The sequence below is a fragment of the Taeniopygia guttata genome, chromosome 15 (assembly GCF_048771995.1).
Source record: "Taeniopygia guttata chromosome 15, bTaeGut7.mat, whole genome shotgun sequence".
In the NCBI taxonomy this organism is placed as follows: domain Eukaryota; kingdom Metazoa; phylum Chordata; class Aves; order Passeriformes; family Estrildidae; genus Taeniopygia; species Taeniopygia guttata.
Genome location: NC_133040.1, coordinates 12,278,094 through 12,305,664, shown reverse-complemented (window position 1 = coordinate 12,305,664; position 27,571 = coordinate 12,278,094). Strand labels below are relative to the sequence as shown.

At 43.2% G+C, this 27,571-nt stretch overlaps 1 protein-coding gene across 1 annotated transcript in view; it reads right to left on the bottom strand.

Moving 5' to 3' along the window:
* Positions 1–11,140: 11,140 nt before the first annotated feature.
* The window catches only part of AACS (acetoacetyl-CoA synthetase), a 37,515-nt gene continuing 21,084 nt past the window's right edge, over positions 11,141–27,571 (bottom strand). Inside the window, exons 9-18 of the mRNA XM_002188690.7 lie at positions 24,469–24,549; positions 23,346–23,470; positions 20,223–20,287; positions 19,921–20,043; positions 18,547–18,660; positions 18,270–18,395; positions 16,699–16,768; positions 15,969–16,027; positions 14,896–15,098; positions 11,141–12,439 (exon numbers count right to left, since the gene is read on the bottom strand). Coding sequence (XP_002188726.1) covers positions 12,302–12,439; positions 14,896–15,098; positions 15,969–16,027; positions 16,699–16,768; positions 18,270–18,395; positions 18,547–18,660; positions 19,921–20,043; positions 20,223–20,287; positions 23,346–23,470; positions 24,469–24,549 — 1,104 coding nt within the window. The 3' untranslated portion in view covers positions 11,141–12,301. The remainder of the gene's footprint in view (positions 12,440–14,895; positions 15,099–15,968; positions 16,028–16,698; positions 16,769–18,269; positions 18,396–18,546; positions 18,661–19,920; positions 20,044–20,222; positions 20,288–23,345; positions 23,471–24,468; positions 24,550–27,571) is intronic.

Here is a 27,571-nt window from a genome sequence, read left to right as displayed (position 1 = left end):
CCGGAGCCGGTCCCGGTCCCGGTTCTAGAGCCGGTCCCGGTCTGGGTCCCGGTCTCGGTCCCGGTTTCGGTTCCGCTCCCCCGGCGCGGGGACAGCTCTGAGGGGGGGCGCGCGCCGGCCGCGAGCCGCGCAAAGAGGGAGCGCGCGCCCTGGCGGTTACCGGCGGAACTGCGCAGGGAAAAACGGGAAAAACGGGGAAAAAATGGGGAAAAAACGGGGAAAAATGGGAAAAACTGGGGAAAAACGGGGAAAAACGGGGAAAAATGGGGAAAAGTGGGAAAAACTGGGAAAAACGGGGGGAAACGGGGAAAAACTGGGAAAAGCGGGGGAAAAAATGGGGAAAAGGGGGAAAAACTGGGGAAAATGGGGAAAAATTGGGAAAAAATGGGGAAAAGCGGGGAAAACCTGGGAAAAACGGGGGAAAACGGGGAAAAACGGGATAAAACGGGGGAAAATGGGGAAAAATGGGGAAAAACTGGGAAAAACGGGGAAAAATGGGGAAAAACGGGGAAAACCTGGGAAAAACTGGTAAACACTGGGAAAAACGGGGAAAATGGGAAAAAAATGGGGAAAACTGGGAAAAACTGGGAAAAGGGAGCCCCAAAAACAGCCAGGGCACCCCGGGATGGGTGAGAGCATCCTAAAATGTGTGAGGGCACCACAAAATGTGTGAGGGCACCACAAAATGTGTGAGGGAGGCCCGGAATATCTGAGGGAACCCCAAAAACAGCGAGGGCACCCTGGGATGGGTGAGAACGCCCCAAAATGTGTCAGAGCACCCCAGAATATGTGACAGTATCACAAAATGTGTGTGGCCACCCCAAAATCTGCGAGGGCATCCCAAAAACAGTGAGGGCACCCCAAAAAGGTGTGAAAGCATCCCAAAAACTGCAAGAGCATTCCGGGGGTGGGCAAAGGGATGTGGGGGCATCCTGAATGGTGTGAGAGAACCCTGAATAATGTCATAGCATCCCAAAAAATATCAGAGCATCCCAAACAGTGTCATAGCATCCCAAAACATGTCAGAGCATCCCAAAAAATGTCAGAGCGTCCCAAAGTGTGTCAGAGCATCCCGAATGGTGTGAGAGCATCCCAAACAGTGTGAGAGCATCCCAAACAGTGTCAGAGCATCCTGAATGGCGTGCAAAAGGCATCCCTCAGGCTGTGGGAGCATCTTGAACAATGTCAGAGCATCCCGAGTGGTGTGAGAGCATCCTGAACAGGGTGAGAACATCCCAAACAGTACCAGAGTGTTCTAAAGGGTGTGCAAAGGGTATCCCTCGGGATGTGGGAGCATCCTGAACAATGTCAGAGCATCCCAAACAGTGTCAGAGCATCCCAAACAGTGTCAGAGCATCCCAAAGAGTACCAGAGCGTTCTAAAGGGTGTGCAAAGGGCATTTATTGGGATGTGGGAGTATCCTGAACAATGTCAGAGCATCCTGAACAGTGTGCAAAGGGCATCCCTCAGGCTGTGGGAGCATCCTGAACAATGTCAGAGCATCCTGAACAGCTTCAGAGCGTTCTAAAGGATGTGCCCAGGGCATCCCAAGGGCCGTGCAGAGGGGTGAGCAGCGTGCCCAGGGCAGCCCCACGCCTCCATCCCCACGGGATCGCCCTGGTGCCACTCTGCCAGAGGAGCCAGGCACTGCCTGCGTGCTCTGGAGCTGGAATTCCGCCCCTCCAAAGCCTCTCAGCCCGACCTGCCGGGAGTTGTTGCTGTGCCCGCAGCAAAAGCAGCGAGACAGGGGAGGAAGAGGAGAGGGAATTCCAAACCCCTCCCCTGGGCTCTCCAAGGGTTTTGCAAACACGTCTCCAAGTCTGATTTTTCTCCCTCCCTGCATAAACAAGCTTTTCTGTAGTACTTGCTGTAATCTTGTTTGCTCCATAACCACTCCTAGGAATGTCATAAAAAATTTAGCTCTAATATTTTACCACTCCACACAAACATGAGCGTGAATAAATGCTTATCTCCCAGGTACAGCTGCATGAGAGCACCTGGGAATCAACTTCAGGCTGGAGGAACCGGACCCCCAGAGGTGGGGAGAAAACAAAACCTTCGAGGAACCCAAAGATTTGGGTTCCTTGAAGAACATAGAACTAATAAATAAGTATATAAAATGAGTAAAAGGCAGTAATGAAGAGCATCTTGCTGTCTGCTGTCAGTACCTGATCTAATAAAATACAACTGGAATGTTCAGCTGCTTGTGGAAATCTGGTGATCCAAACTAAGGAGATCAGCTGGTTTAGACACCCCATTTCTTTCCTGGGGAGTGGGGGGGGTCTTGGGTTTTCCAGCTGGAGGTACAAGGACTGCCCCCCTGGGAAGCATTTAGACTTTACTCCATCACTGTTGCACGTTTTAAAGTGGGATTTTGTATCCAACACGGGAAAGAAAATCCAAAGTGAGAAATTTTGCAGGCTGGCAAAGTGCTGAGAGGGAAGTGATCCCGCTTGCAGAGATCCAGGTGCACTGGCTGAGAGGTTCTCATTCCCCATCCCGTTTGTTCCATGCAGGACCAGTCTGGCTCTCCCAAAACTTACTTCCCAAACCGGTGCTTGAGCTGTTAGTAAAGCTGTAGTGGTCCATTATGTGCCTCTCAGCCCAATAAAGCTGTAAGATCTTCTCCGTCCACTACAAAATGCTTTAATGCTTTTACTGCCTTTTAATGAAAGGCGATATTCTGGTAAGAATGAAGTGGAGACATGAATTAAGTGGTGGCTGCAGACTGTAGGAAGGCTGCTTGGCAGTGCCCTCTCTCCTTCCCACAGCTTTCCTCGTTTGTGTTGCAAGAAACAAACCAAAACAAAACCAAATACAAACAGCAATAAACTCCTTTTGAGAGCTTTGGGCTGAACACGAGGGGCTGTGTACAAATTAACAGGTAAAAGGGAAGACCTCACAGGAAAAATGCATCAGATTTGGGGATTTTCCAGGTCAGAAAGCACCTTGTGGGGTGAGCCCGTGGCACAGCAGCTCTCCCATGACAGGGGCTACTGGGGGTGCTGAGGTGTTTTGGGGTGCAGGGGGTGCAAACCCCTTGGAGACCCTGCTGATCACAGCTACAGGGGCACCCAGCATTGATTTGCCTCGCTGAGGCTAAAAGAGGAGGCCTGGAAAAGCAGAAGGGGATTATTGGGAGATAGAAAAAGCGTGAGGAGGAATTGCAGATAAATCACCAAAATCACAGACAGATGCTGGAGCAGAGCTTGCTCACGGGAGCAACAGGACCATGAGTGCTCCTTGAGTGAATTTGCACAGTTCTTGGGGGGGTTTCTAATTTTTTAGTATTGTACAGGTTTCCAGATCAATGCTGAGCCGTTTCCAAGCTCCTTAGCTGGCTTACAGCATGGCTTGTCACTGCCTGTCTTCTTCTGCTGCGAGAGCATCAGAAGGTTTGTGAGGAGAGAGCCCAGACAGCGGAGCTGCCCGTGGTGCCATAATCTGGGCCTCCCATATGTGATCCTCAAAATAATTCTTTTCCCAAAGGAGATTTTTCTTTTTAAGTTATTCCGGTGGGATGTTGCTACACTTCCTTTGTGCTGGCGTGACTTTGCACACAGAGGCAACCCGTGTCAGGAGAGACTTGAAAGACTTTGCAGCATTACAGAAAGCTGTTGATTTTCACATCACTCACATGTCAAAAGATGGGAGGCTTCGGGAATGCCCCTAGGAGAACAGAAAAAATGGGATTTTTAAAGATTCCTTAAGGTATTAGGAGGCAAAACAGCAGCTGGGAGTTAAGGGGAGGTGGGGATGGGGGCCAGATCCAGAGCTGTGTTTAGACCCTGATTTCCTGGGGGGAATAAGGAGCTCGAATAACCCTGGAGCTCTGCACAGCACAAGATATATATAGATATAGATATAGATATAGATATAGATATAGATATAGATATAGATATAGATATAGATATAGATATAGATATAGATAGATATAATATATATAATATATATATTATATATATTATATATAAATATAATATATATAATATATACATAATATGTATTATACATTGGGTATATAATATATATTATAATATATAATATATTATATATATTATAATATATAATATATATTTTATTTATATATTAATATATTATATATTATATCTATTATAATATATTATATAAATTTTTTATATATATATATATATATATAATTTTTTTTTTCTTACTTTCTTGCTTGGTTTTTTTTGTTTTTTTTTTAAGCCATGCCGCCCACCTTCTCCTCTCAGCGGAGCTCGGAGCGGGAGCATCGCAGAACCGTAAATAAAACTCAGGGGAGGCGGCCCCGCTGCCAGGACCGTCCCCACCCAGGCCATCAGCTCTGTAAACAAAGGGATTTTTTTTCACAGCGCGAGTGCCAAGCAGGCTGTGTCGAACACCGGGATCTTTAGAAATCCGGGTCTCTCTAATGAAAAGGAGGGATTTTGCTCCCAGGAGCACTACAAAAATTAATGGATATGATGACGGTAACTACCTGAATCAAATGCAAAGCCGTGTGTCACGCAGCCCTATTGCCATTTCCACAGCTTATTACAAACCTGTTTACATCTGCCCTGCCTGATTTAAGCCCAGCAGGAATAAAACTCATATCGAGTGGGCAGAGTGAATGAGGAGCAGCGATGCTCTTAGCAAGAGTTACTCAAGTGCTGGCACTGGGTCCTGCCCACAGGGTACCGGGCACATCCCGGCCCTGGAATGGTTCCTTTGGGCCTGGTGTCACCGTCCCCGTGGGCAGGGGACATCCCGATGCCAGCGGGTCCCTCGGGCAGCCGCATGCCTTCATTAAACCCAGCAGTGCCTTGGGATGGTGTTTGAGGAGCTGAGGTGTCGGAATCTGTGGCTATTGATGATCCTGAGGTTGTAGAAGGGCTCTGTCTGTCAGCCCCGCTGCCAAAGCAGAAGCCATAATTGGTCTGTGCTGGTTTCAAGGTTGTTTATTCTGTTTATCTCCAGGGCTTCCCTCTGGCTGCCCTGGCAGGTCTGGGACCCTGGCAGGGGTCAGGAACCCCCCTGGACAGAGCCCCCAGAGACACTGGCTGTGATCTCTGTCCATGGAAAAGAGTTTTCAATCTCACAGGATGAATTACCAGCTCTGAGTGTTTGATATGAGTAATAATTAAGTGTGGCATGGGTGCAAAAGTAAAATTTTAGGATTCTAGATGAAGGGTCCAAAGGGGACAAGATGGAGGAAATTGGGTGTGCCTTGTCCTTTTTCTCCTTCTTCATGCCCTCCATGTTTCACTGTGGTGTTGGCATTTTTCTGTTGGTTCAGGCTGGGGACACACTGTCCAACGTAGGTGACAGATATTGGCACGTTATTGTAAATCCAGCACAGGTAGTTTGTGGTATTTAATGTTTGTACCATCCCACTGAGGGCAGAGCCCCACACGCTGCCCTGCAGGACAGAGCTGCGGCAGGGCAGCAGAACATGTTAGAGATAAACAGAATAAACAACCTTAAACCAGCACAGACCAATTATGGCTTCTGCTTTGGCAGCGGGGCTGACAGACAGAGACTTTTACAATCTGGGAATCATCAATACCCACAGATTCCGACATTGGAGTTATCCAAAAGTCCCAGCAAAAGCAGCTGCTGGGCAGGGCTGAACTCGGCCAGCACCATCTCCACCAGAGTGGCTCAGGCTGAGCTCTTGGGCTGCCCAAAGAACCCAGGTGACATCCAGGGGATCCCTCAAGGTCCCTTCTGCCACCAACCACTACGACATGGAATTCTGTGGGATTCTGAGGAGATAACAGAGCTGAGGTCAGAGCTAAGCTCCCTCCTGGCAGTGACTCCTCTGGCCCTGCTCAGCTGGGACCAGCTCTGGGTGAGCCAGGGCAACCTCCCCGCACCTTGCTGAACTGCCAGGAGCAGAATAATTTATTTTATTTATTTATTTATTTATTTTTTCTAATCTAATAAATGAGTGGGAAATTTCCACTCCTTGGATCAGGAGATGCTCTGAATATTTATGTTATTGTTCACCAATTGGAAAAAAAAAAAAAAGAGAAGCGCTATAAACGAACATATTTGGTGACCCAGTTTGAGTGGCTCATTACGATTAGATCAAGCTAATTGCCAGCCTTGTATTTCATTTGGCAACTTGTTAAGCTAATTGAACAAAATAAAACTAATGAACAATTATAATGAAGTTTATAATTAGACCATTGGAAAAAACTCAGCGTGAGAATATTTAAGGCATAATGAATGTGTGGGAGGTTTGGGAGGGGGGCAGTAAATTATGTCACTCTCTCCCACCAAAATCCTTCTTCCCAGGTTCTTGGTGCATTACCTATTACCAAACCCTGTCAGCGTGGCAGTTTCTTTATTATTAATTACCTTAATGCCTTTAGTGTCCATAGATGGCATTTCCAGGGATCCCAAATCCTGGAATCAGCCTCTTAGTGAGGCAGCTCAGAGTGGCCATTATGTGACACCCCAATCCACCTTTGCAATTCCAGGTCTCCATTAAGGATGGGTTTGTAATCCCAAAAGTGAAAACGAGCCTGTGGAGCAGGCAGAGGAGTTCACAAACCCCAGCAAGCAGATCTGTCCTGTCAACACAGAAACCTGGTACAGCAGCCAGGGAGGCTGGAGGGGGAAGAACAGAAAGAAAAATGCTGAAAAATGCTCTCTGCCTGATTAAAGCCATTTTTTTAAAAACAGTTATATTTGTCTCATATCTGAATAAACCCATTCCAGCCCCCTTTCACCCCCTGCTGCTGAAGCACAGAAAATTAAATACCATGAGAAGACTTTCTGGAGTTTCAATTTACAGGTCAAGCAGGTACCCACCAAAACCGAATAGAATTGTCACACCAGGCTCTGCCTTGCTTAAAAACTTCTCTTCCTCCTGTTTGTACATGAAAGTAATTAGTTCATCTAGAGCTCAGTGGTGACTGAGGTTTTGTATCAGGGAATAAAGGCAGAAACTCTTCAGCTAGGGAGGAAATGGGTTCAGCCTTTTCTCCTGGATGTCTGGAGGCTCCCAGGGGCTCTGGCACTCTGAGCACAAATTCTGGTTTTCAGCAGGAGCCCGTGGTGCCCAGGGCCACATGCACAGGGCAGGGATGAAGCAGAGGTCCCAGAGGAGCAAAGGGTGGGAGAGGAGGAGAATCAGCCCTGGAGATATTAAACAGCTCAGCCCTGATCCCACTCTCTGCCTGCAACCACCGTAATCCCAGTGAGAGAAATGTTCTCCTTCACGTTCACTGCTTTATTTTCACAAAGATTAGGATAATACACTGACTCAGGAAAAAAAAATCATTTTTATGAGCTATCAAAATCTCTGTTCTCCTCCCCGTTGTAATTTGAGCTGCATTAGGAGAAAACCTCTGTTTCTGCAGGCATGTCTCAATATTTTTATGCCATTAGAACCAGCTGTCCTCTTAATGTAATTACAGGTTTCAGCAGGGGAGTGATCAGATCCTGGTAGCAGTGGGAGGTTGTAGCTGTCTGAGGCTCTCTATGTTCCATCACCTTTCCATCAGCCTTGCTTTGGGGTTTTTTGGGGTTTTTTTTTTGCAGGTGTTTGTTCACCTGCCAGCCTGGAGCTGCTCCCACTTCAGCAGGGGCAGGAGGGAGTTTTGGCAAGGCCATGGCCAGCCCTTGCAGTGGGCATTTAAAAAGGCATTTTTAAACACCAGCAGGGTTTAAAAATGCCTTTCCCCACCCGTGTGCTGAGCACAGAGGGCAGGGGCTGCCAGGCTGAGCTCTCCCCCTGCTCCCTCCCTCGTTAAGTTTAACAGCCATTGAAAATAAGGAAGAAATTAGAAAGTATTTTTGGGGGTATGGGCTTCTGATGTACCAGGGAGGGCAAAGAATGCCACACACACACACAGAGTAATCAAGCTTAAGCTTAAGGAAGGGACACAACCAGTGAAAATTAAGCAGTACCCCCTGAAAAAAAAAGATAGGGACGAAATCAGCCCAATAATTGATAGTACAGGACTGAGGGCTGCCAATAAGATAACAGAGATGCCTCCCTAAAAGCTCCCACACATGCAGGGTGGTTTGTGCTGGTTTGGGCACTGAGGAAAAGGGAGCAAACCCTGAAGTGAAGTGTGAAATAGGCCCCTGACTCCAGATAGCCAGGGCCACTTCAAGCCTTGCTTGGCATTTGCATTATAAGAACAAATCCTGTACAGGAATCTCTCCTATGCTTTCTACTCCTGCATTAATTCATGAAGTGTCATGTATCTAGCATATTTTATTATACATGAGAAGCAGACAAATTAAAATTCTCAGCTGAGTATCACATTTGTACTCTCAAGGCTGCCTCCTTCAGCTCTGGTGAGGGTTGAAGTGACACTGGTTTAAACTCAGCTCACCTTTCAAAGCAAGTCACTTCAGCCAAACAAATTCTCAACATTTTCTTCCGTTTTCTTCACAATTTATTTCCATTTAGCTTTAACCTCTTTGTAGCTAATAGGTGATGACAAATACTCTCCTGATCCTTGTCAAAATGCAGGCTGTAGATCAATAGACACTGGGAATGCTGGAAGCCTTTGTAAAACAAAACAGAATAGGAGTGGACTGGGTGATCTTGAAAGGTCCCTTCCAACCCAAACCATTCCCTGATCCCACAAATATCCCACCAGTGGCACTGTTATCCTGCAGCAGCCAAAACTTAACTCCCTTTGAATCTCCAGAAGAGGGAACAAAACTGGGAAAAGGACATTTTCTTTTAGTAGATTCCTCATTAGCAATGTGAACCTCCTCACATTAGCGATGTATACCTTAAAATGCTATAGTAAATTAATTACCAGTCCTGGAGATGATGTTTTTTTCCCAAGGGACATTATCCTTTCAGCTGGAAGCTCAGGCTGAATGCTGATGAGCCTCTTGAACTTAGCAAAACCACTTGTCAAAAGTAGTAAGATGAGAATTCGTTATGGTCTTCTAATTAACAAGTACAAGGCCCAATTAAGCTCTCACTAATGTGCTGCACAGCCCAGTTAAGCTGAGGATTTTCCCACCCCCACCAGAGCTGGTTCCTCACTTGAGATCATATTGTAAATGCAGGGGAACCTGGTGGGAAGAAATGCTGATGTCTGACTCCAGAAGGCTGAATGATTTCTTTATTATAACTATGCTATAATACATTAATATACTATTTAAAGGAGATACTAAAACTACAAACCTACTTTCTCTAACTAACAACCCCTGACCCTCTCTGAGAGCCCAGCCCCAGGTGGGTTGGATTGGCCATCAGCTCAAACAATCCTCACCAGAATCCAACCAAGCAACACCCCAGGGAAACAATTCTCCAAACACATTCCACATGGGGAAAACAAGGAGCAGAAATAGAAATTGTTTTCTCTTTCTTCTCTCTGTGCTGCTCTATGTAAAATCCTGAGAGAGAGAAGACTGTGCCTGCCACAGTTCATCTCCAGCTGCTGGTTTGGAGAATTTCTCTGGCTCTCAGCAGTGCATTTTTAGCTCATTTATAACCAGGTCTTGGAGAGCAACAAGTTACATCTTGTTGCTCTCCAAGACCTGGTTATAAATGAGCTAAAAATGTCCTTCCTCTTGAAAGGAGAAGGATGAACCAGGCAATCTCAGATTTACCCTCAGTTTTGCAAGATCCAGGCAGCAGACTGGCACCTCAGGGAACCACTCACAGGCTGAACAATTTCAGTGGAGGAATTGCTCAGTGCAGAACTCCAGAGGGCACCTGTAGGAATTCCAAAGCCTTTTTCTACTGAAGCAGCTCAAAAAGGTGGTGCAGAGCATTCCCTACACACTCCAGTTCCCCCCAGCCCAGAACCCTACAGCTCTAACCCTGGTACTCCTTCCTACTGCACTTTAAACCTAATTTTAATGCCCATTTACCCGTGTGAGTGACTGCTCAGCTCATAAATGAAATGCTTTTAAATATGTATGCACTAAACTGAAAGACAATAATGGCCTCAGGGAAGTTGCATTCCATCAGGCAATTACCTGTGTTTTTAAAATCACTGTAGAAGTGATCCACACAACCCCTTTCTCTTGCACATAACAATAAACAATTTTATCAGCTGTGCCCTGCTGGGGCTGCTGTGTACCAGCTCATTTTATATCCTATAGAACCAGCACTACCTAAACAGGGGAATTAATTGAGATCATAAGGCAGCGGGAGGGGGAAGTACCTGCTCGAACAGGAGCTGACAAAAGCGCATTTCCAAGAGGGGAGTGATAAAACCACATCCCCCGAGGGCAAATGGGCCGATTCCATCTCAGCATTCAGGAGTCACTCTGGAATTTGCACCCCCAGCCTGGAGTTCCTCTGCTCTAATTGCTTTGCTGCTGAACATTTCAGTCAGAGCTTAAAGCCATTTCCAGAGCTCTATTTGCATGCCACACATCCCACTGAAATCTGCACATGGAGATTTCCAGGCAAAACACTCTGAACCTCAAATTATAAATAGGCAACAGGAAAAAAAATTAAAAAAACCGAAGAGGGCTGTGCACTCAAGGTACAACAGCTACATCCTGGCAGCCCCCAGGCATCCATCCAGTGTTTCTGGGTAAAACTGTAATTTTCAGGGCAATACAGAGGGAAATCTGTGTTTTTGTTTGCAACTGATGTCTGGGAAAAGCTTTGCAACACCTGACAATTACAAGAGACCAAATTATATCCATTAATTAAACTTTCTCCAGTGTTTTCAGCATTATAAAGGATTAGAAAAAGCAGCCTCTAGGCATTGTATATGTTCTTAATGTATCTGTGCTTCTAAACTATCTTTAATTAATGAAAGAACCCAAAATTACTTATTAATAAGATTCTGTGGGCTTTGTAAACCTCAGACATTTTGCATGAATTAAAGAACAATATAATGAAGTTTTAATGAATACAAAGTCACAGTTAATGTAAAATTTATATATATCAAGGCAGAAGGGGCAGGAATTTTAAAGTACCTTTAATCACAGGTTATTGGCAACTTGGATAGTTCCTTTTTATGCTTTTCTAATGGGTGCTTGGTATTTTTATTACCACACCAGCATGGCCTGACTTGGTACTGTAAGGGAAGTACCAGCACAGAAAGTTTTGGACTTGGATTAAACCCACTAAAATCAGTAACAAACTGAGCAAAAAATTAGTTAATGACAACCAGTTAAAAGAAAAAATAAAGGCAGCAACAGACGAGAGAGGTAATATATAATTATTATATATAAAGAATTTATTAATTTTAATTAACTCTTTATCAACGCTGAATGCATTCAACACAATTAGAAGTACAGTAATATTTCTTCCACAAAATTCAAATACTGCAGGAGACACTGAATGCCAGAGGGCTGGTACAACTACTGCAACTGTATTTTATGAAAAACAAAACACTTTAGTGCTTCCATTTCACTGTTTCAGCAAGCTCAGTTTTTTAATTACAGTATTTTTCCCTTTATAAACTGGAAGGTTACAGACCTAGAAAAGGGATCTCTCACTTTCAACATGACATTTAGTAAAAAAAGTTACAAAACCCATCAGCTTTTAATAAAGAAACACCCTGGAATTCCTCAGCTAAACTTTGAGCCAATAAAGGACTTCGACCAAGGAAGCAAAATGACTTCTTCAAATGTAATTATGTTAATCCACAGTAATGTCAGCAAATTCCATGAAATAACCTGGAGTTACCCCAGGAATGAGAAGGAGGGAATGCTCCCTTCACCTTCTGAGCCCCCAGAAGTCTCTCAGCCAACAGCTTAAAACAATGAGAAGCACAAAATGGAGCAGCAGTTATCCTCAAAGGTACCGTGAGATATTTCAAGAAATGATTCCAAGTCAAATGGCTTTAGTGCATTATGATTTGGCTTCATAAAAACATCTTAATGCACACTCCACAGAGAACACTTGCATGGTTCAGGGGCAAGGGCTTCAAATCACTGTGAATTCCCTTACAGGGCTCAAACACAGGGATTGAAAAATGTTGCTAAAAATCCAGTTTAAAAAATAAAGCAAATATTTTATGAAAGAAATATTCTATCTGCAACTATTGGTGCTCCCATTTGATGGGCTGCTGATGTAAATCTAAGCAGAAAAGATGCACTCATATATATATATAAAAATGAAAACAGGCAGGTTTCTCCTTCCAGGCTGGAAAAAACTCCAAAATATATGGCATATTTAACCAATAAAAGGGAGCTAAGCTTTACCCAAGCCTTTCATAATGCACTTCATGAAATATTTTTCCTTTTAAAAGAACCACTGGTATTAAATAGAGCTTTTTCTTTACATACAGTATTGGTATATACAAAACAAATACAGAACAAAGACAGACACTCAAAAAAAACAAAAAAACCAACAAAAAAAGTGACTTTAATAGTCTTGAAGCTCAGGAATATTCCGGTAGAGATCCAAAGCTTCTGGGTTTGAGAAAGCTCCCCGCTGCTCAACTTCTTTCCCTGCAATTATTTGTTTCACAGCTACTTCCACTTTCTTCCCATTTATTGTATACTGAAAAACAAAAGCAGCAAAGATAAAATTACTTTTTTCATGTAGTGGTTTTATGAAATTATTCATTAAACCCCCCCACCAGTTCCAGCACTCTATCAAAATTTAGCAGAATGCCTTCTCTTTTGTTACACGTGAAGCACTTTCTTCTGAAAAATCACTTGAAGAGTAGGTAGAATTCAAAGAGTTTGTGTCAGTTTATTACTCCTACTGGCAATTCTGTGAGAACATGATCAAGCTCCAATATAAAACAACAAAACCACATCAGAATCATGGCATAAACACTAAAAATATTTGGGTTTTATGTTCTGACATATCCAATGTTCAAACAATTTTTATTTTTTTAAGGGTGGACTCAAAAAAAAAAAAGCCAAACTGCACTGGACTTTGAAAGAAGAAAACAAGGATTTTCTTATCTGAATTGGACAGTTTTTCTAAAAAGGTGAAGTGAAACTGAGCTTAAATGCTCCTCTACAGTTAAGCATTTCAAAACAAACCATAACAAATAAAATAAACTGGAACCAACAGAGGCTTCACCTCCACTTATGAATCACACAAATTCTATTACATCGTGTGACTCAAAGGAAGGACCCTGCAGAATAAAAGCCTAATTCTCCTCTTAGGATCAGAGCTGCAATTTCTGGCACAGAAGGAGGATGGGCTGCAGTGTGAACAGCAGCAGCCTAAGCCTGGCTTGGGTGATCTCTGTTTTTAGAGGCACCAAGGCTTTCTGAGCCCCTTCCTGGTGCTGGTACCACTGAGATTTTGGGGGTGACAGCTTTGAAAAGCTGACACACAAATCCTTCCTCAATGTTTCTGCTCCTCCAAAGCCACTGAACCTCCTGAGCTCCAGGAACCACCACTGATAAATGGTAGATCTGGAAATGAACATCATTCAGGCCAGGTGAAATAATCCTCAGCACACCCTTACAAAATTGTCTGGATACACAAAAAAAAATCCAACTTTTCTTTATTAGATCTGCTGAAGTCATGTGTACCCTCCTGAGCCACCTTCATCTCTCTCATCAACAATCAGCAACTCATGTTCACACGTGCCCAGAAACCACAACAGCTCAGTGCCCTGCAAGGGAACTGCCCCCTTTGAAAAAAGATAAGGCTGTTCCAAGTAAATTAGTTTACTTTAATCAGTAAATCCTGTGGATGATGACCAGAATGTTTATGTGGACAGGACAGAACTAGACAGTCTCACGCTGTGTTTTAAATACTAAATATCCTACAAAAAATATGTTTTGTGCTGCTAAATCACCTCAGCACAGCTGTACTGTTTGTACCAGAACAGTGTCAGGATCAGATTGTGTTTTCAGATGAGGAGTCGAGCACATTTCCAAAAGTAGCAGAAAATAGGGAAAACTTTTAAAGAAAGATGACAGACAGCTTTGATCACTTCACCACTGGCAGATTTACCTGAAAGGTAATTAAAATTCACTCAATTCAGTCAATGTGTGAACTAATTAATGATCTAAGTAGGCTCTCCTGAGGGGCAGCCCACCCCAAGCACCTCCCTGCTGTACATTCAGGTGATTCACACAGTTCAAGTTCAACCCTCCACACAGAAGCTGAGCTGCAGCCCAGAAAATGGGAACTTCAGGGAATTTTACACTCATGCAGAGACATTTTGAGCCAAGGACTCAAAATCTGCCAACAGCATCCTGAAACAAAACTAACTCAAGAGATCAGGGCCAGATGATCCCTCTGTGGACCACACAGTGTTGCTGAGCCCTACAGCATTTCCACATGGAAGCAAAGGGGTGCCAGCTTCAAATGATGGCTCTGAAGTCAGTCTTTTGTCTGGACACACTCAAGTCTGGGGAAAACCACACTCTGCACCCCCATTCTGCTGCTCAGAGTCACTGAGGGCTACAGAACAGACATTCCAACTCAGGAGTTCACACAAAGAGCTGCAGCAGAACAGCTTCAGCAGACTGAGCAGGGAGAACCTTCAGCTGCACACATTTCTCCCCCGAACAAGCACAACAATTTCATTTTAATTGCTGTTATAGTTAAGGCAGTGATAGAGTTGATTTAAGTGGTTAAACAGATGTAAAAGTGAAATGGTTTTCAAAATGATCTTCTGGATTTGCTGAGTGCTCTCATCTTTCCTAAGGAAGTCACTCGTAATAGGAAAACAAAAACAAGATATGCTTATGGATAGCCAGAAAAGCTCAAGTTAAATGACCTTTTTAATATTTTCTTTAAAGAGGTTGAAAAACACGCTCCTGAGAAAACGCAACTCATTTAAAAAACAAAAACCACGCTTAGCTGAAGAGGAGATGAAAAGATGTTGCTAGGCAACGTAGACAAACTATTTATAAAGCTCGAATACACTTTTGAGATGCTAAAATTTCCACGTATGTGGGTTTGAAGAGCGGTGACAACTGCTCCTTAATTACTATTCAAGGTGACAAAGAAAACAGCAGGCAGCCTTTCCCCTGACATACCGGGATGCCTTTGGTTTCCAGGATGAGGCTGGGGACGTGCCTGGCGGAGAGCGCCGTGCGGATGGAGTCCTGGATGCGCTTCACCAGGCTGCGGCTGAAGGCGTGGCTGGAGGCCATCTTCAGGAACAGGATCACCCTCTCCTCGCCATCCTTGTTGTACTGAGGGACGCAGAGGCTGTCAGACACCTCCTCAAAAGCTTCCACTGCAAAGGGAATCTTGGTTAGAGCTCGGGTTTGCCGAGAGTCCCGGACGCGCGGTTGTACCGAACGAAAACATCACCTCCCCTGCTCTGTGGGCAAACAGGCATCTCCTGCCTGGGCTAAGCTTCACCTCTGACTGCTCTGAGCTGGAGGTTTGATGTGAAAATCCAGCTTTAAGGACCACTGAGGTCCATAATAAAAGTTTACTGCTGCTTTTTGCATCCTCTGCCTGGGTTAAGCTTCACCTCTGCCTGTTCTGCGTTGGAGGTTTGATGTGAAAATCCAGCTTTAAGGACCACTGAGGTCCATGACCAAAGTTTACTGCTGGTTTTGGGATGGATAAGGTTCATTTTCTCTGGTTTTCCTGGCTGCAGCACAAACGGGACACAAAGTCCTGGTGACACAAGAACAAGGAGGCAACACAACCTTGGGCCTCAGATGAGTCTCAGATGAGCACCTCTGCAGGGACAGCTTCCCCACCTGTCACAACACAGGCTTTGAAATACAAAGAACAAGCTCAAGAACTATTTCTAATTACCAGAAAGGTACAATAGAAACAGTGTCAAGGGCTTGCCTTGAGGGGAAGAAGAAAACCCTGACAGGTTAGGGGAAAAAGAAAAAACCTGCTCCATAAAGTATTGCTTTTGTATAGCCCAATGAGTCACCTCCCACCCTACAGATACAGATAGAAAGCAACCAGTTTCAAGTCTACAAAGTCAAATTTTACTGATACTAATGTACTCTGTACTGTCTCAATTGAAAAACAGCAAGTTTTTTCTTACTTAATCCTTCTAAACAGCTTTTTAATGCTTTCATTTCAGCTTTAAGGCAACAATGTCATAGCTGGAAGAGGTGGAAAGTTGATTTCATACCTATGTTATAGATTTCAGAACTTCCAAATCTTACTCCATTTGGATTTAATGTACCATCACTGAAAAATCACAAAGAAAACAAAGAAACATTAAAGTGTGATTACAGCTTGATCAAGAGGAAAAATTGATGCAATTAAGCAAGTCTCTCTAGTGAGAGCAAAACCACATTAGAAACAGAATTGTAAGAGAATTTGAGTCAAAAGGGCTTTTTACTCATTAGAATGAATCTGTACAAGAACAGCAACATTATTAATTCACCCAACTTTGTTTCAAACAGCAGCTTTGAAATGCAAACAGTAAATTCAGCCTCAGTTGTGATCCTGAATATCTGTGATCACTGACACAAGCACAACTTAATACCTGACCTTCTGCAAGGAAGTTTTGCTGTAAAACAAGGTGGTGGCATAGCCAAGATCACAAAACAAATTCCACAAATCACCACCTTGAATGTGCTGCACTTTCAATCCAATCTCCTGTGACCATTGTGAATCATGGAACACAAAACCATGTCCAGTACAGTCTCGTGCTCATAAATACAGAAGTGAACCTCAAAATGAGCTCACTTCCCACAAATCCAGCTGCTCTGATAATTTAAGGGTTGAAATCCATAAGATGGGATTCAATAAAATTAATATAAAGCTAGCAAGGGTGACAGAATCATGTGCATTTTACTCCTAGAAGTAAATTTTAACACTTTTTTCCTCCAAGCACTCCCAACAGAACACTGTACCTGCGACCCAGCATGACAATTCCTCCAGTCTTGGGGTTAATTTTGCAGTAATCACCGTGGGCCCAGACACCTGGTGGGGAATGGCAAAGGTTAAGCAGGATTTCCTCATCCACTCACAGCAGATATTGTGCAACTCAACGGGCATTAACTGAGTGGAATACACAGAAATACAACTGATCTACTCCCCCCAGCCAGGGTAACAGTACTGAGCTACACCAACCACCCACACACATCCAGTGTAAGAACCAGCACACCCAGGAGCAGCTCAGAAATCAGGATCAAGCCCAGGCTATCATCTGACTGCTTGTTTGCATGACTACACAGCATTCCTTACAAAACCAGCTGCTCTGAACACCTCATTTTGAATTACTGGAAGCATTTTCCACAGAAGTAACAACATTCCCACCTCAATTCATTGTCTTTCTTGATCCTATTTTTTTATTATGCACAATTCTGTGTAAGAAGCTTTCTGGGCTTGTGTAATAGGTATCAACAATTCCCTAGAGAGCTTTTTGCTTACTCTTCTTTATTTGTTTAAATGCAAAATCAGGTTTGACTTTTCATTATTATTGAAGATTGATACTGCCACAGCAGCCTACCAAAACCAGAAGTACAACCCAATTAATTCTATTCAAGTTTTTCTGAGGAAAAACACCAGCCTCAATTATGTGCACATAAGACCATTTTCCAATTTAATTGTTACCATCTCAAGCCCATTTGCAAGGAAAGGCAGAAAAGGGGTCCAGACAGAACCTCAATAATTTCAGTCTTAAAACTTTCACACAGATTTTTTTAAATTATGTACTGCTGTCAGGCTTACATGCAGACTGCAAATTTCACATTCCTCAGTTTTCCTGTGTGATTATCTCCTGCTGCACATCCTGACTTTTCTTGTGAATCCACTCTGCTCTGTTGCAATTTATTAAAAAAAAGCTTCCACATCCAAAAAACAGCAGCTGGAGATCCTGCTCTTAAAAAATCCCTGCCCTAGGGCAACCAGGGGTTTTGGCATGGCTGTGCCACATCAGGAAAAGCCCTGGATGAGCACAGTCCTCTACAATTACTAAGAAAGCCTCTGGTCCACAGGTGCCTGTTATTTTATCCTGTAGGAAGTTAAGGCTGCATGTCTGAGGCAGCATATATTTAATATATATTTAATCCTCATGCTAATGAGGCAGCAGGTCAGCTCTTTTCCCTTGGGATTGACTCCTCCAGGCAGGCAGGAGCAGCCTGGCAGAGATGCAGCAGCACTCTCTAATAGCCAATTGTCACCTGCCCTGCTCAGCACTTCCAGCTCATGCCAAGAATCTGTGCCTGCACTGCAGGCTGGGACAGGCAGAGCTGCCCAATGAGAGCAGCAGAAAAACTGGATTGAAGCTTTGCAGAGCCCTTTACTGATTGTATTTGGATTTCTAGTCAAAACAAAGCACAGGAAAACAGAGAGAGGTGTTATGGAATGTAAAACCTCACCCTGGAAATTGGGACTCAAAGCTGTACCTGTGGCTGTCACTGGGCAGCAGCAAATAAACCTGGGCCTTCCCTTACAGTATCCAAAGGCCTGCAGGACATACCTGGGAATTTGGAGAAATAAGCTTTTCTGTATTTGCTTCCATTCTCATCATTCCAGAAGTGTGTGGGCTGACAGGGAATGGGCTTGGTGCAAACCAACTCTCCACTTTCACCCCAAACTGGTTTTCCTGTTGACAAAAAAAAAAGTATTTTCCATACTTCCTTTCTGTAAATCACAGTTACAAAGTAAAGAGCATCTACACTTACTACTTGTTGTTAAAGTTAGGATCACTTAGCAACTGTATTTTCTAAGTGTGCACAGTATTTTGGATCAGTTACCTTCATCATTCCACGCTTCTACAGCCATTCCAAGATTTCTGGCCTGAATTTCTCCTTTGTAAACAGGAACTGTAACATTGTGACCCATGAAACACGAAATTATATCTGTTCCACCTACAATAAAAGAAATCCATTTAGAAGATACAATATTTTTTAGAAAAAGCAAACCTGAAAACTACATCGGAACACTAGAACAGCCAACTGCCAACCTTTGCCAAAGACTTCTGAGCCACACTAAGCAGCACAGAACAAACAGCATTATCCAGCATGTTGTGACTTTTATTAAAAGGTTTTCTTCCTTATTTTATATATCTTGTTATATGTGTATGCCTTTCATGCAGAGCTATCCCTTCAGGCATAACTTTTCTCCTTTCAACAGTCTCTTTAATCTCATTTAAGGAAATTTCCATTTATAGGAGAGAGAAGACAAACAGGGCCTGCTTTACAGACTTCAGATATTTACTGAATTACTTAGAAATGTCTTCTTGTTTGTTTTCATTAGTTTAAAGTAACCAGTCAAGCTGCATTTACTCAGCTTTTATACCTTATCAGCATGGGAGGAGGGGAGCCAGGCCTTCAGAATGAACAGTGATTTTAAGAATTAGATACTGTCAAAGTGCTTACTTAACTGGAATATTTATAGTCTTTCTAGGACTTTATGGAAGAGAATTAAGATACAAATCAATCATTTAAGCTTTTCTCAAAAATAGGCTTCTGCATTTGAGTCTATTAATGTCTGTAGTAGCAAGTTCTAGATTCAGCACTACTCTTACTGAGCCCAGAGTAGGAGAACAGTTACATTTTAAAAATCAAACGGAGTTAAAAAGCTCTTTGAAAAAGTCAGTCCTTGTTACAAAGCAAAATGGGGAGTGCTGTGGTGGACCTTAGGTGAGCAGGAGTTGCCTCAGGCAGCACTGCTCACAACAAACTGCACAGCATGGGGGCTTGATATTTCTCTAATTATATAATCCAAAAAAAAAAAAAAATCTATCTGCAGCGCCAGTTACTTGGCACAAAAGAACTGAAATGGGAACTCTCCAAGAGGTATTTTCTGCTAAAGTCAGCTATATGCAGAACAGTATGTTCTGTAGGTTAATAAACTCTTTGCTTGATCTCACCCTGCCACCCCTAAGGACAGCCAGTCAAAATAAATGATCATACTTAAAATCCAAAACATCCACCAAAACCACTTTGGAGTGCCTGAGTTTCATTATGGCACAGCGAATTATGCAGAAAAAGCTCAGCACTAAAGAGACAGCTCATTCCAGTTCAACTATAAGCAATCCCAAATGATCCAAAGCTTCCCAAAGAAGCAGGAAGGAATTGCACAGGCAGTCAGAGAATCATTGAGACGCTGCAGCATAAAAGCCTCACCTGAAATGGATCCCAGGAGGACACTGCTTTTTATGTGTTTGTAGACGTACTCATAGCTTTGAGATTTGAGAGGTGATCCTGTAGACAGGATAGTGTGGAGTGTTTGCAGATTGTGTGTTTCACCTTAAAAAGGAGAAAAGCAACACAGGTTTAGGCAGAATTTTTCCAAGTGTTTGGAACTGTTTGTCACTACAATCCAGAACAATTACATAAAGGGCTGAGACAAGATAGGGAACCAGAACCAGGAGAGAAAAGGTAGGAGGGAGGAGGGAGAAGGGATTCACCAGCTTTTTGAAGCTTACATGGTTTTAAATTTTTCTCTTCTAGCACAGCCAGCCACTTTGCACCCGTTCCAAGGATGGTGATCCTAGAGGGAAAAGAAGAAGTTTACATGTTTTGCATATTTAAATATGCTAAGAGTCTAAAAACCTGCCATTCCCACTGCAGTGAGCTGAGGCTGTTACACTCTCTGTATGTGGATTAGACAAACAATGCAGCCTCTTAGAGCTTTCCAAGTGCAAGGCACATCCTTTTGAACTATCAAAATCAGTCAGATCAAATGCCATCTCTGCAGCCTTGAAACTTTTAACTCTAGCTTTAAATATTAAGCAAAGCTTTCCCATCTCACAAAGACATTCACTTACATTTACAGGAATTTGTAACTGCAGAACACTCTAAAGACAGCACAAAATGTTATCATGTTTACTTTATTAATGGGCCAAAATTTTCCAAGAGTGCCTTGGTACAGTCTAACACAGGAAAACTTTGCCATTTCAGGGCACAGCTTGACAAAAAGTTACTTTACTTTGGGACACCAACCAGTGACTTTCTGGAGATACCTGCTGAGTTGCAAGTGGTGAAACTTGAGCTGCACATGCCAAAATGAAACTTGGCCCAACTGAACAATTCCATCCTGCCCTTGCAAAGTGTATTTAGAGCTCTTCAAGAGAATTAAAACTTGAAACAAAGGCTCTGTTTCTTCCATCTGTCAGTGGAAGCACCAGTTTAATGCTCCTGCTGACACTCAGGAAATCCTCTTACCTGGCTTCTGCTGATTGATTTTACATTACAGCAACAAATGCGCTCAAGAAAATGCAGAGATAGATGAAGATAAGGGACACAGCACAGAGCATGGGCAGTGCCAACAGAGCTTAAATGAGATCCTGCTGGGCTGGCTTTGACTCCAAAGGCAGGGTGGGAGGCAGGACACTGTTCCAGGCAAGGGAAGGGGATATTTCAACACTGCCAAAAGGGGATGTCTCCCTTTGCCACACTGGTGGAAGATTTCCCTCTCAGGTAGGAGCAGGCTCCTTGCACAAACACATCAGAGCACAGAGCAATTTACCAGGCACATGGGAAGGGCACACAGAATGGTTTGGACTGGAAGGAACCTTAGAGATCATCTAGTTCCAACCCCTGCCATGAGCAGGGAACCTTCCAGCATGAGAGCCCCCAGCCCAGTGCTCCTCAGCTACCCTCTATGCCAACCACATGAACTATTTTTACTCTTGTGTAACATCTCACTTTCCTTCCCTGCCTCAAACCAGTGCTTATTTTACATTAGAATACAAAATGCTTCTCTATTTTAAGCTCTTTGACACTTCCTCTACAGCACATGTAGAGCCAAATCTCCATTTATTCCCTTCCAAAAGCTCCCTAACTGCATTTAGTCACCACCCAGCAATCCCCTTGCACAGATCACTAATGGATGTCCACTTGAGTCATTCCTGCCACGCAGGAGGAGATATCCTGATGATACCCTGGGAAGATGCTCTCTGAAGGGAAGTGTGGTGCATCTCCAGAGAAGAAGGTAATCTTCACATGTTGGAGCCTTTTTTTTTTTAACATATTTAACATATGAGTGAGCTGGGAACAGACTGCATGATGAAGTAGCACGCAGATGGCCACCGCTTTTAGCGCCAGATTACAAAAGTGAGACATGCAGACACATTTATCTTCACTTGCTTTTGGCATGTGGAGACAATGCTTAAAAATAAGCTGGGTTGTTTCTCAATTCTCTTTTTTTTTTGCCTGTTGTTGTACCAGGGTTTCTTTGGGGGTGAAACATGGCTGGAGTTTGTGGGTTTCTGTTGTGCCTTTTTTTTTTTTCTGGAAGCATTTTGATTTGGCATTAAGCTTTAGTTATAATAGCCAGAGACAAAATGTCAGTCTTTAAATATTACATGTCACAAAAGACAGTGAAGGTTAAATTATTAATCATGCAGAGTCAGAAAGTTAATCTTTTGTCATCTGCTTTCCACCACAAACAATTTTAATTATCAATTAAAATCTACACTCAATTTACTGGTAATAAGATTCAAATTTACTCCTTACATGCAGCTGGCAAAATAGGAAAGTTACAAAATAAATTTTTTTTCTAAAAAAATCTAAGTTTAAGTGTACAAAGCTTACAATGCAATCACAGGGTTTTACAGCTGTTTATCTGCTACCTGCCATTTCTCTAAGCTTCAAGAAAGGCTGCTGTGAGCATTTTCAGGCACAAAAAATGGCATAAAACAATTACTGAACAACTTATCAGTATGAATTAGGCATTATAGGTTAAAAAGCAAAATATGAAAATATAAGCAGCCCTGCTGAGCCTTTCCAGTCAATTTATGTCATTAAGTCAAAGTTCCATATTAAAATCTTAGGTTGAGCCACTTGAGAAAAGAATTCTTATTTACTAAGTTCTGAGTGTGCTGAGAAATTACTCTTCAGATTGCTCCCAATTACTGCCTTTTGAAAAGGCTGCTCTTGGAAACTATTGAACCAAAAGTCTTTGTTTGCCTGGAATTCTAATACCTGACTCCAATTTGAAACAATCAGCTCTTTGTCTCTCCTCCTCTCTCAGAAAATGTTTTAGTACAAATTTTTAAAAGCAGTTCCACCCAGGGCTGAGCCAAAAGTTAAATGTGTCACGCTGTGCATGAGCTCCTGCCCAAGACAGCAGCACCTTCAGTGAGGCTGCCTGGGCCAGTGTGACAGGACCAATGCCACCAGCCTTTGTTTGCCCTGGATACACACCCTGTCACAGGCACAGTCTTCCTTCTTTCAGGATTTTTCACAGAGGAGCACAAAGAGAAGAAAGAGAAAACAATTTCTATTTCTGCTCCTTGTTTTTCCCATGTGGAATGTGTTTGGAGAATTGTTTCCCTGGGGTGTTGCTTGGTTGGATTCTGGTGAGGATTGTTTGAGCTGATGGCCAATCCAACCCACTGGGGCTGGACTCTCAGAGAGGGGCACGAGTTGGGAGTGAGTCAGATATGGGAGTTAGAATAAGTAGGTTTGTAGTTTTAGTATCTCCTTTAAATAGTATATGAATGTATTATAGTATAGTTATAATACAGAAATCATTCAGCCTTCTGAACTGGAGTCAGACATCAGCATTTCTCCCCACCAGGTTCACCCGCATTTACAATACATACCCTAGTCTGTCAGTCAGGTCCCAGAGCACATTTGGTGAAGGAATTAGAGGAGATCCATCATACAGGACCACTGAAGCTCCTGTAGCAAGTGCAGTCACCAGCCAATTCCACATCATCCAGCCAGTCTGGAGCAGAGAAAAACCTCCATGAGTTTGTCCCTGCCTGCAGTGCTGGCAGCCCCAGCAGTGCTGTCTGCTGGCACAGGAGCCACAGCCAGCTCTACAAGGCTGCAATGCTGCAGATCTTGGACCCAAGCATGATCCCTGCCCCTCCACTTGCCCTGCCTGAAGTTCTCCTGCTGTTCAACCCACCCCACTGATTTTGTCTGATCATATCAGCAAGTAAGGCTGGAGCTCTGCTCATCCTGCCAGCTGTCCCAGCCTGCCTCAGCTGCACGTTGCTGATGGATGTTGATCCAAGTGAGCCTTACAAACACCTGATGAGGTGGGGATTCCATTCCTCCCTGCACACACAGCTCTACAGCATGAGCCAGGAGAACTGAGAGACAAGGCAATTACCATGATCCCTCCATGGAGATGCTGCAAACTGACTAGGCATGTTAAAGTTCACAAGGGAACTCATGAGGAAAGACAGCCTTCTCCAACTGCTACACTCACAGAAGGCTTAGCAATCATTTTTCTTCATCACAGCATTAGGAAGAACATCTCCCACCACATAACTGAACTCCACACAGAGGAGGTTTACCCCCTTTCCTTTATCAAGCTCGGAGCTGGGCAGCTTCTTTCCTCACAAACAAAACAGACATAAATTCTCATCTTGAGTATGACCTACCCCTGCAGCAAGGTGGAATCTGATTTGCAGGTGATATTGATGAGGCAGCTTGATCAATACACCCAAGAGACTAAAAATCAATCCATTTTCCTCACCAGTTAGGTCAAAAACATTTAACATGGGTTTGACCTTTCATCAGAAAGGTCCCTGCTGCATTTTATTATTTCACCTGATTTTTTTTTTTTTTAATAGACTCAGATGGGACAATCCCTTGCAGCAAAAAAATTTAACACACAAACAAGTGTACTTGTGGATTTGTATGACAAGTTGTCCCATCTTTACAGGAAAAAGATGTTTCAGTGTTTCCAAAAATGCCTTAAGCCCCACTTGCCGTTGTGTAGTACATAATCACATCGCTGCTGCTCATGTTGCCATGAAGGATGTGTTCCTTCAGGTGCTGTATCAGGGTACCCTGCAAAAAGAAAGTACAAGATCACATAAATGAAAAGCAAAACTCTGACAGCACATTAAGACTTAAAAAACACCAACACAGTCAATAGCTCGCAGGATATACTCCAGGATTAAAGCAAGAATTCCCTTTAACTACAACTGAAGTAAATCCCAGGGCCTATCTAACAGCAGCAGCAATTGCATTCTCCATTTTCTCACATAACTTTTCAGCCTCTCTCATTAGACCTCAGCAATTCCCACTGCACATCACTTTTAATCCATGGAATAAACAACTCCCTTCCCTTCCAACTCCACACAGCCATCAGAGTTGCAGAGTACTCCATGCAGACCCTAATTTTAACAGCAGGCTTTCAGCAGCCAGACTTTCCAAGAGAAGCCCTTTGACAGTTTAATTTTCAGTGTATTTGGGCAAGGGGAGGAGTGAAGGACTGAGAGCTGCCATCAACTGCAGCAGCTGCTGAACATTAGCACCATGTGTCCAAATTACCTTATCTATTAACATCTAGGAAACAAAAGACCTGACAGTACAGATCTCTTGTAAACACTGGAGTGACTAGAAATGTGAAATGTCTCACTGCTCAGAGCATCAATATTAATAATGGCTTGAAATGTACTACTTCCTTTTGTTGGAAATGCTGCTAAACCACCTTCCTGATCATCATTGAAGCACAACTTGCTAGGATAAATAAATTTACAGACTACTTCATTAAGTCACTTCACTGCAGTGACAAATTAATGTAGCCAATGTTAAAATAAAAAATGGGTTTTGCATTTATGCAAGGAGTCATAGTGAAACTATTAAGAGCCTCATAAGCCTCAAACAAGATTTACACTGAAAGAAAACAGATTACAGATAAACATTCAAAATGAAAAAGGAGAGTCATAAAAGTGGCACGTGCTTTGAGAGAAAAAGCAGAAAACATTAAATAAAAATAAATGAGTAAATCTTATTTTCACTCCACTGCTCAAAGGAACCAGGTCTGAATTCACCTACTGCTGTTTGAGCACCCTCAGCTGCCACAACGCTGCCATCTAGCTACAGCTGCCATCTCCTACAGCTGAAAATTACCCAAAAATCGGGATTTAGAAACTCTGGATCGAACTGAATTGGTAAGGTTGCCAGAAGAATTGCAGGTGTTTACATAATTACTGCATTTATAAAGGAAAGCCCGTTGTTCCTGCAGGAGATTCCGAAAGAGCCACACAAAACAGCCAAATTAAAAGTTATATTCAATTCAGATAAATATTGGTTTTCTTTTCCCTTCGTTTAGTTTCTGCTACTTCACAGTTTTGGAACCAAAAGGGGATTTTTGAAAATGGTGATTTTTGAAAAGGCTATGAACAATTTCCCTGCAAAACCTGCTGCATCTCAGGCTGGAAACAAAAGGACTCTGGGAGAAGGCAGAGCTGTTCTAAACCCACAGCCCAAAACACTCTCTTGAGTTAATTTATAGGACTAATTTATTTATAGGACTTTTACAACCCTCCAAATAAACCCTAAGCATTTATCACTTCCCACCAGCTCTGGCAGCTGATAAAACTCCCTGCTCCTCCTGGGGACCAACCAGCCCAGGGCTGGTGCAGTGCTGAACATCTGGAGTGCCAGCAAGCAGCAGCACAGCTGTGCAGGGCCAGCAGGAGCAGGGCTGGGCACTGGCACAGCCCAGAGGGTCAGGGGCAGCTCCCTGAGCTGGGTTCTGAGCAGCAGAGCTCTCAGCCTGGGCACAAACACAGCTGTACAGAGCCCCAGCAGTGCCAGGGGGAGCAGGGCTGGGCACTGGCACAGCCCAGAGGGTCAGGGGCAGCTCCCTGAGCTGGGTTCTGAGCAGCAGAGCTCTCAGCCTGGGCACAAACAGCCCCTGGGTTGTTTGCCTGCAGCTACACCAGCAATCTGCAGCACTGCAGAGGTTTAAGGCCAAGCCTTGCAAGTCCTTGAGATGGATAGACATGAACTGAAGAGGATTTTAGCTCAAAATTCTCTCCCTTACACAGCTGAGAGCAGGGAATAACTGGAAACAGGCAAGAAGAACCACCAATGTTCTTAGGACTAAAGACTAACAATTACTAACCTTGTTCTGCAGCACACCCAACTGGTCAGAACCACACAGCTTTGCTTCCAGGGATCATACAGAAAGCCTACTCTTCTGAGCCACCATTTTTAAAATCATCTCCCATGCCCTGGCTTCACTTCACTGCCATTTCACTTTGTAGCAAGAAAACAGACCAGAAACTTACTGCAGAATTAGATAAACTGAGTTGTGAATTTAAAGTGAGCTGCCTATTGGCATCTAAAATCAGTACAGTAACAAACTAGCACTGGAGTATACTATAAATAAGCAATAATTGAAATGTCTTCACCAAAATGTCATCTCTTCTTGCTGTTTTCACTACCAGAAACACATTGGGTTTAAACTAAAGCTGGAAAATAAAACAAAGACAGTAAGCTAATTCTGCTTTATTTAAAAACAAATCAATGCAAATCATTCTATTAATTCCAGTGGAAACAAGATTAAGCCTAGAACAAACAGATAAACCCAATCAAGTGTGTAAAAGATAGCTAAGAATTTATTTGCATGGACTTCGTGTAGACTCTATTCAAACACTGAGGTTCCTAATTCAACAATTCGCTTTTCAGCCAGAGGCGTTAGCACCAGAAAAAAACCAAAAAAAATCATTCTGCACCACAACTACATAGCTGCTCAGTGGGAACAGAATCATCACCAACAACAGATCTTACTCAGCCATCCACCCAGCAAGGATGAGGAGTCTGGACCTGAACTCTAAGGTGGCTCTGTAGATGATTGAGGAGAGCAGAGTCATGGTTCAGGGCAAGCTAACATGTAACATGGGAAAAGAAAACTTTGCAAAAGAAAAGTCCTACTTTCTGATCTACAGCTATGTTTCATCTCTGTTTATCACCATCACTGAACAAAACACCTGTCCTGTTTTTGCTAATCCACCTCTGCAAGTATTTACCCAGTCTAAAGCCAGCACAGCTTCAAAACAGCTGTCAAACTTCAAAA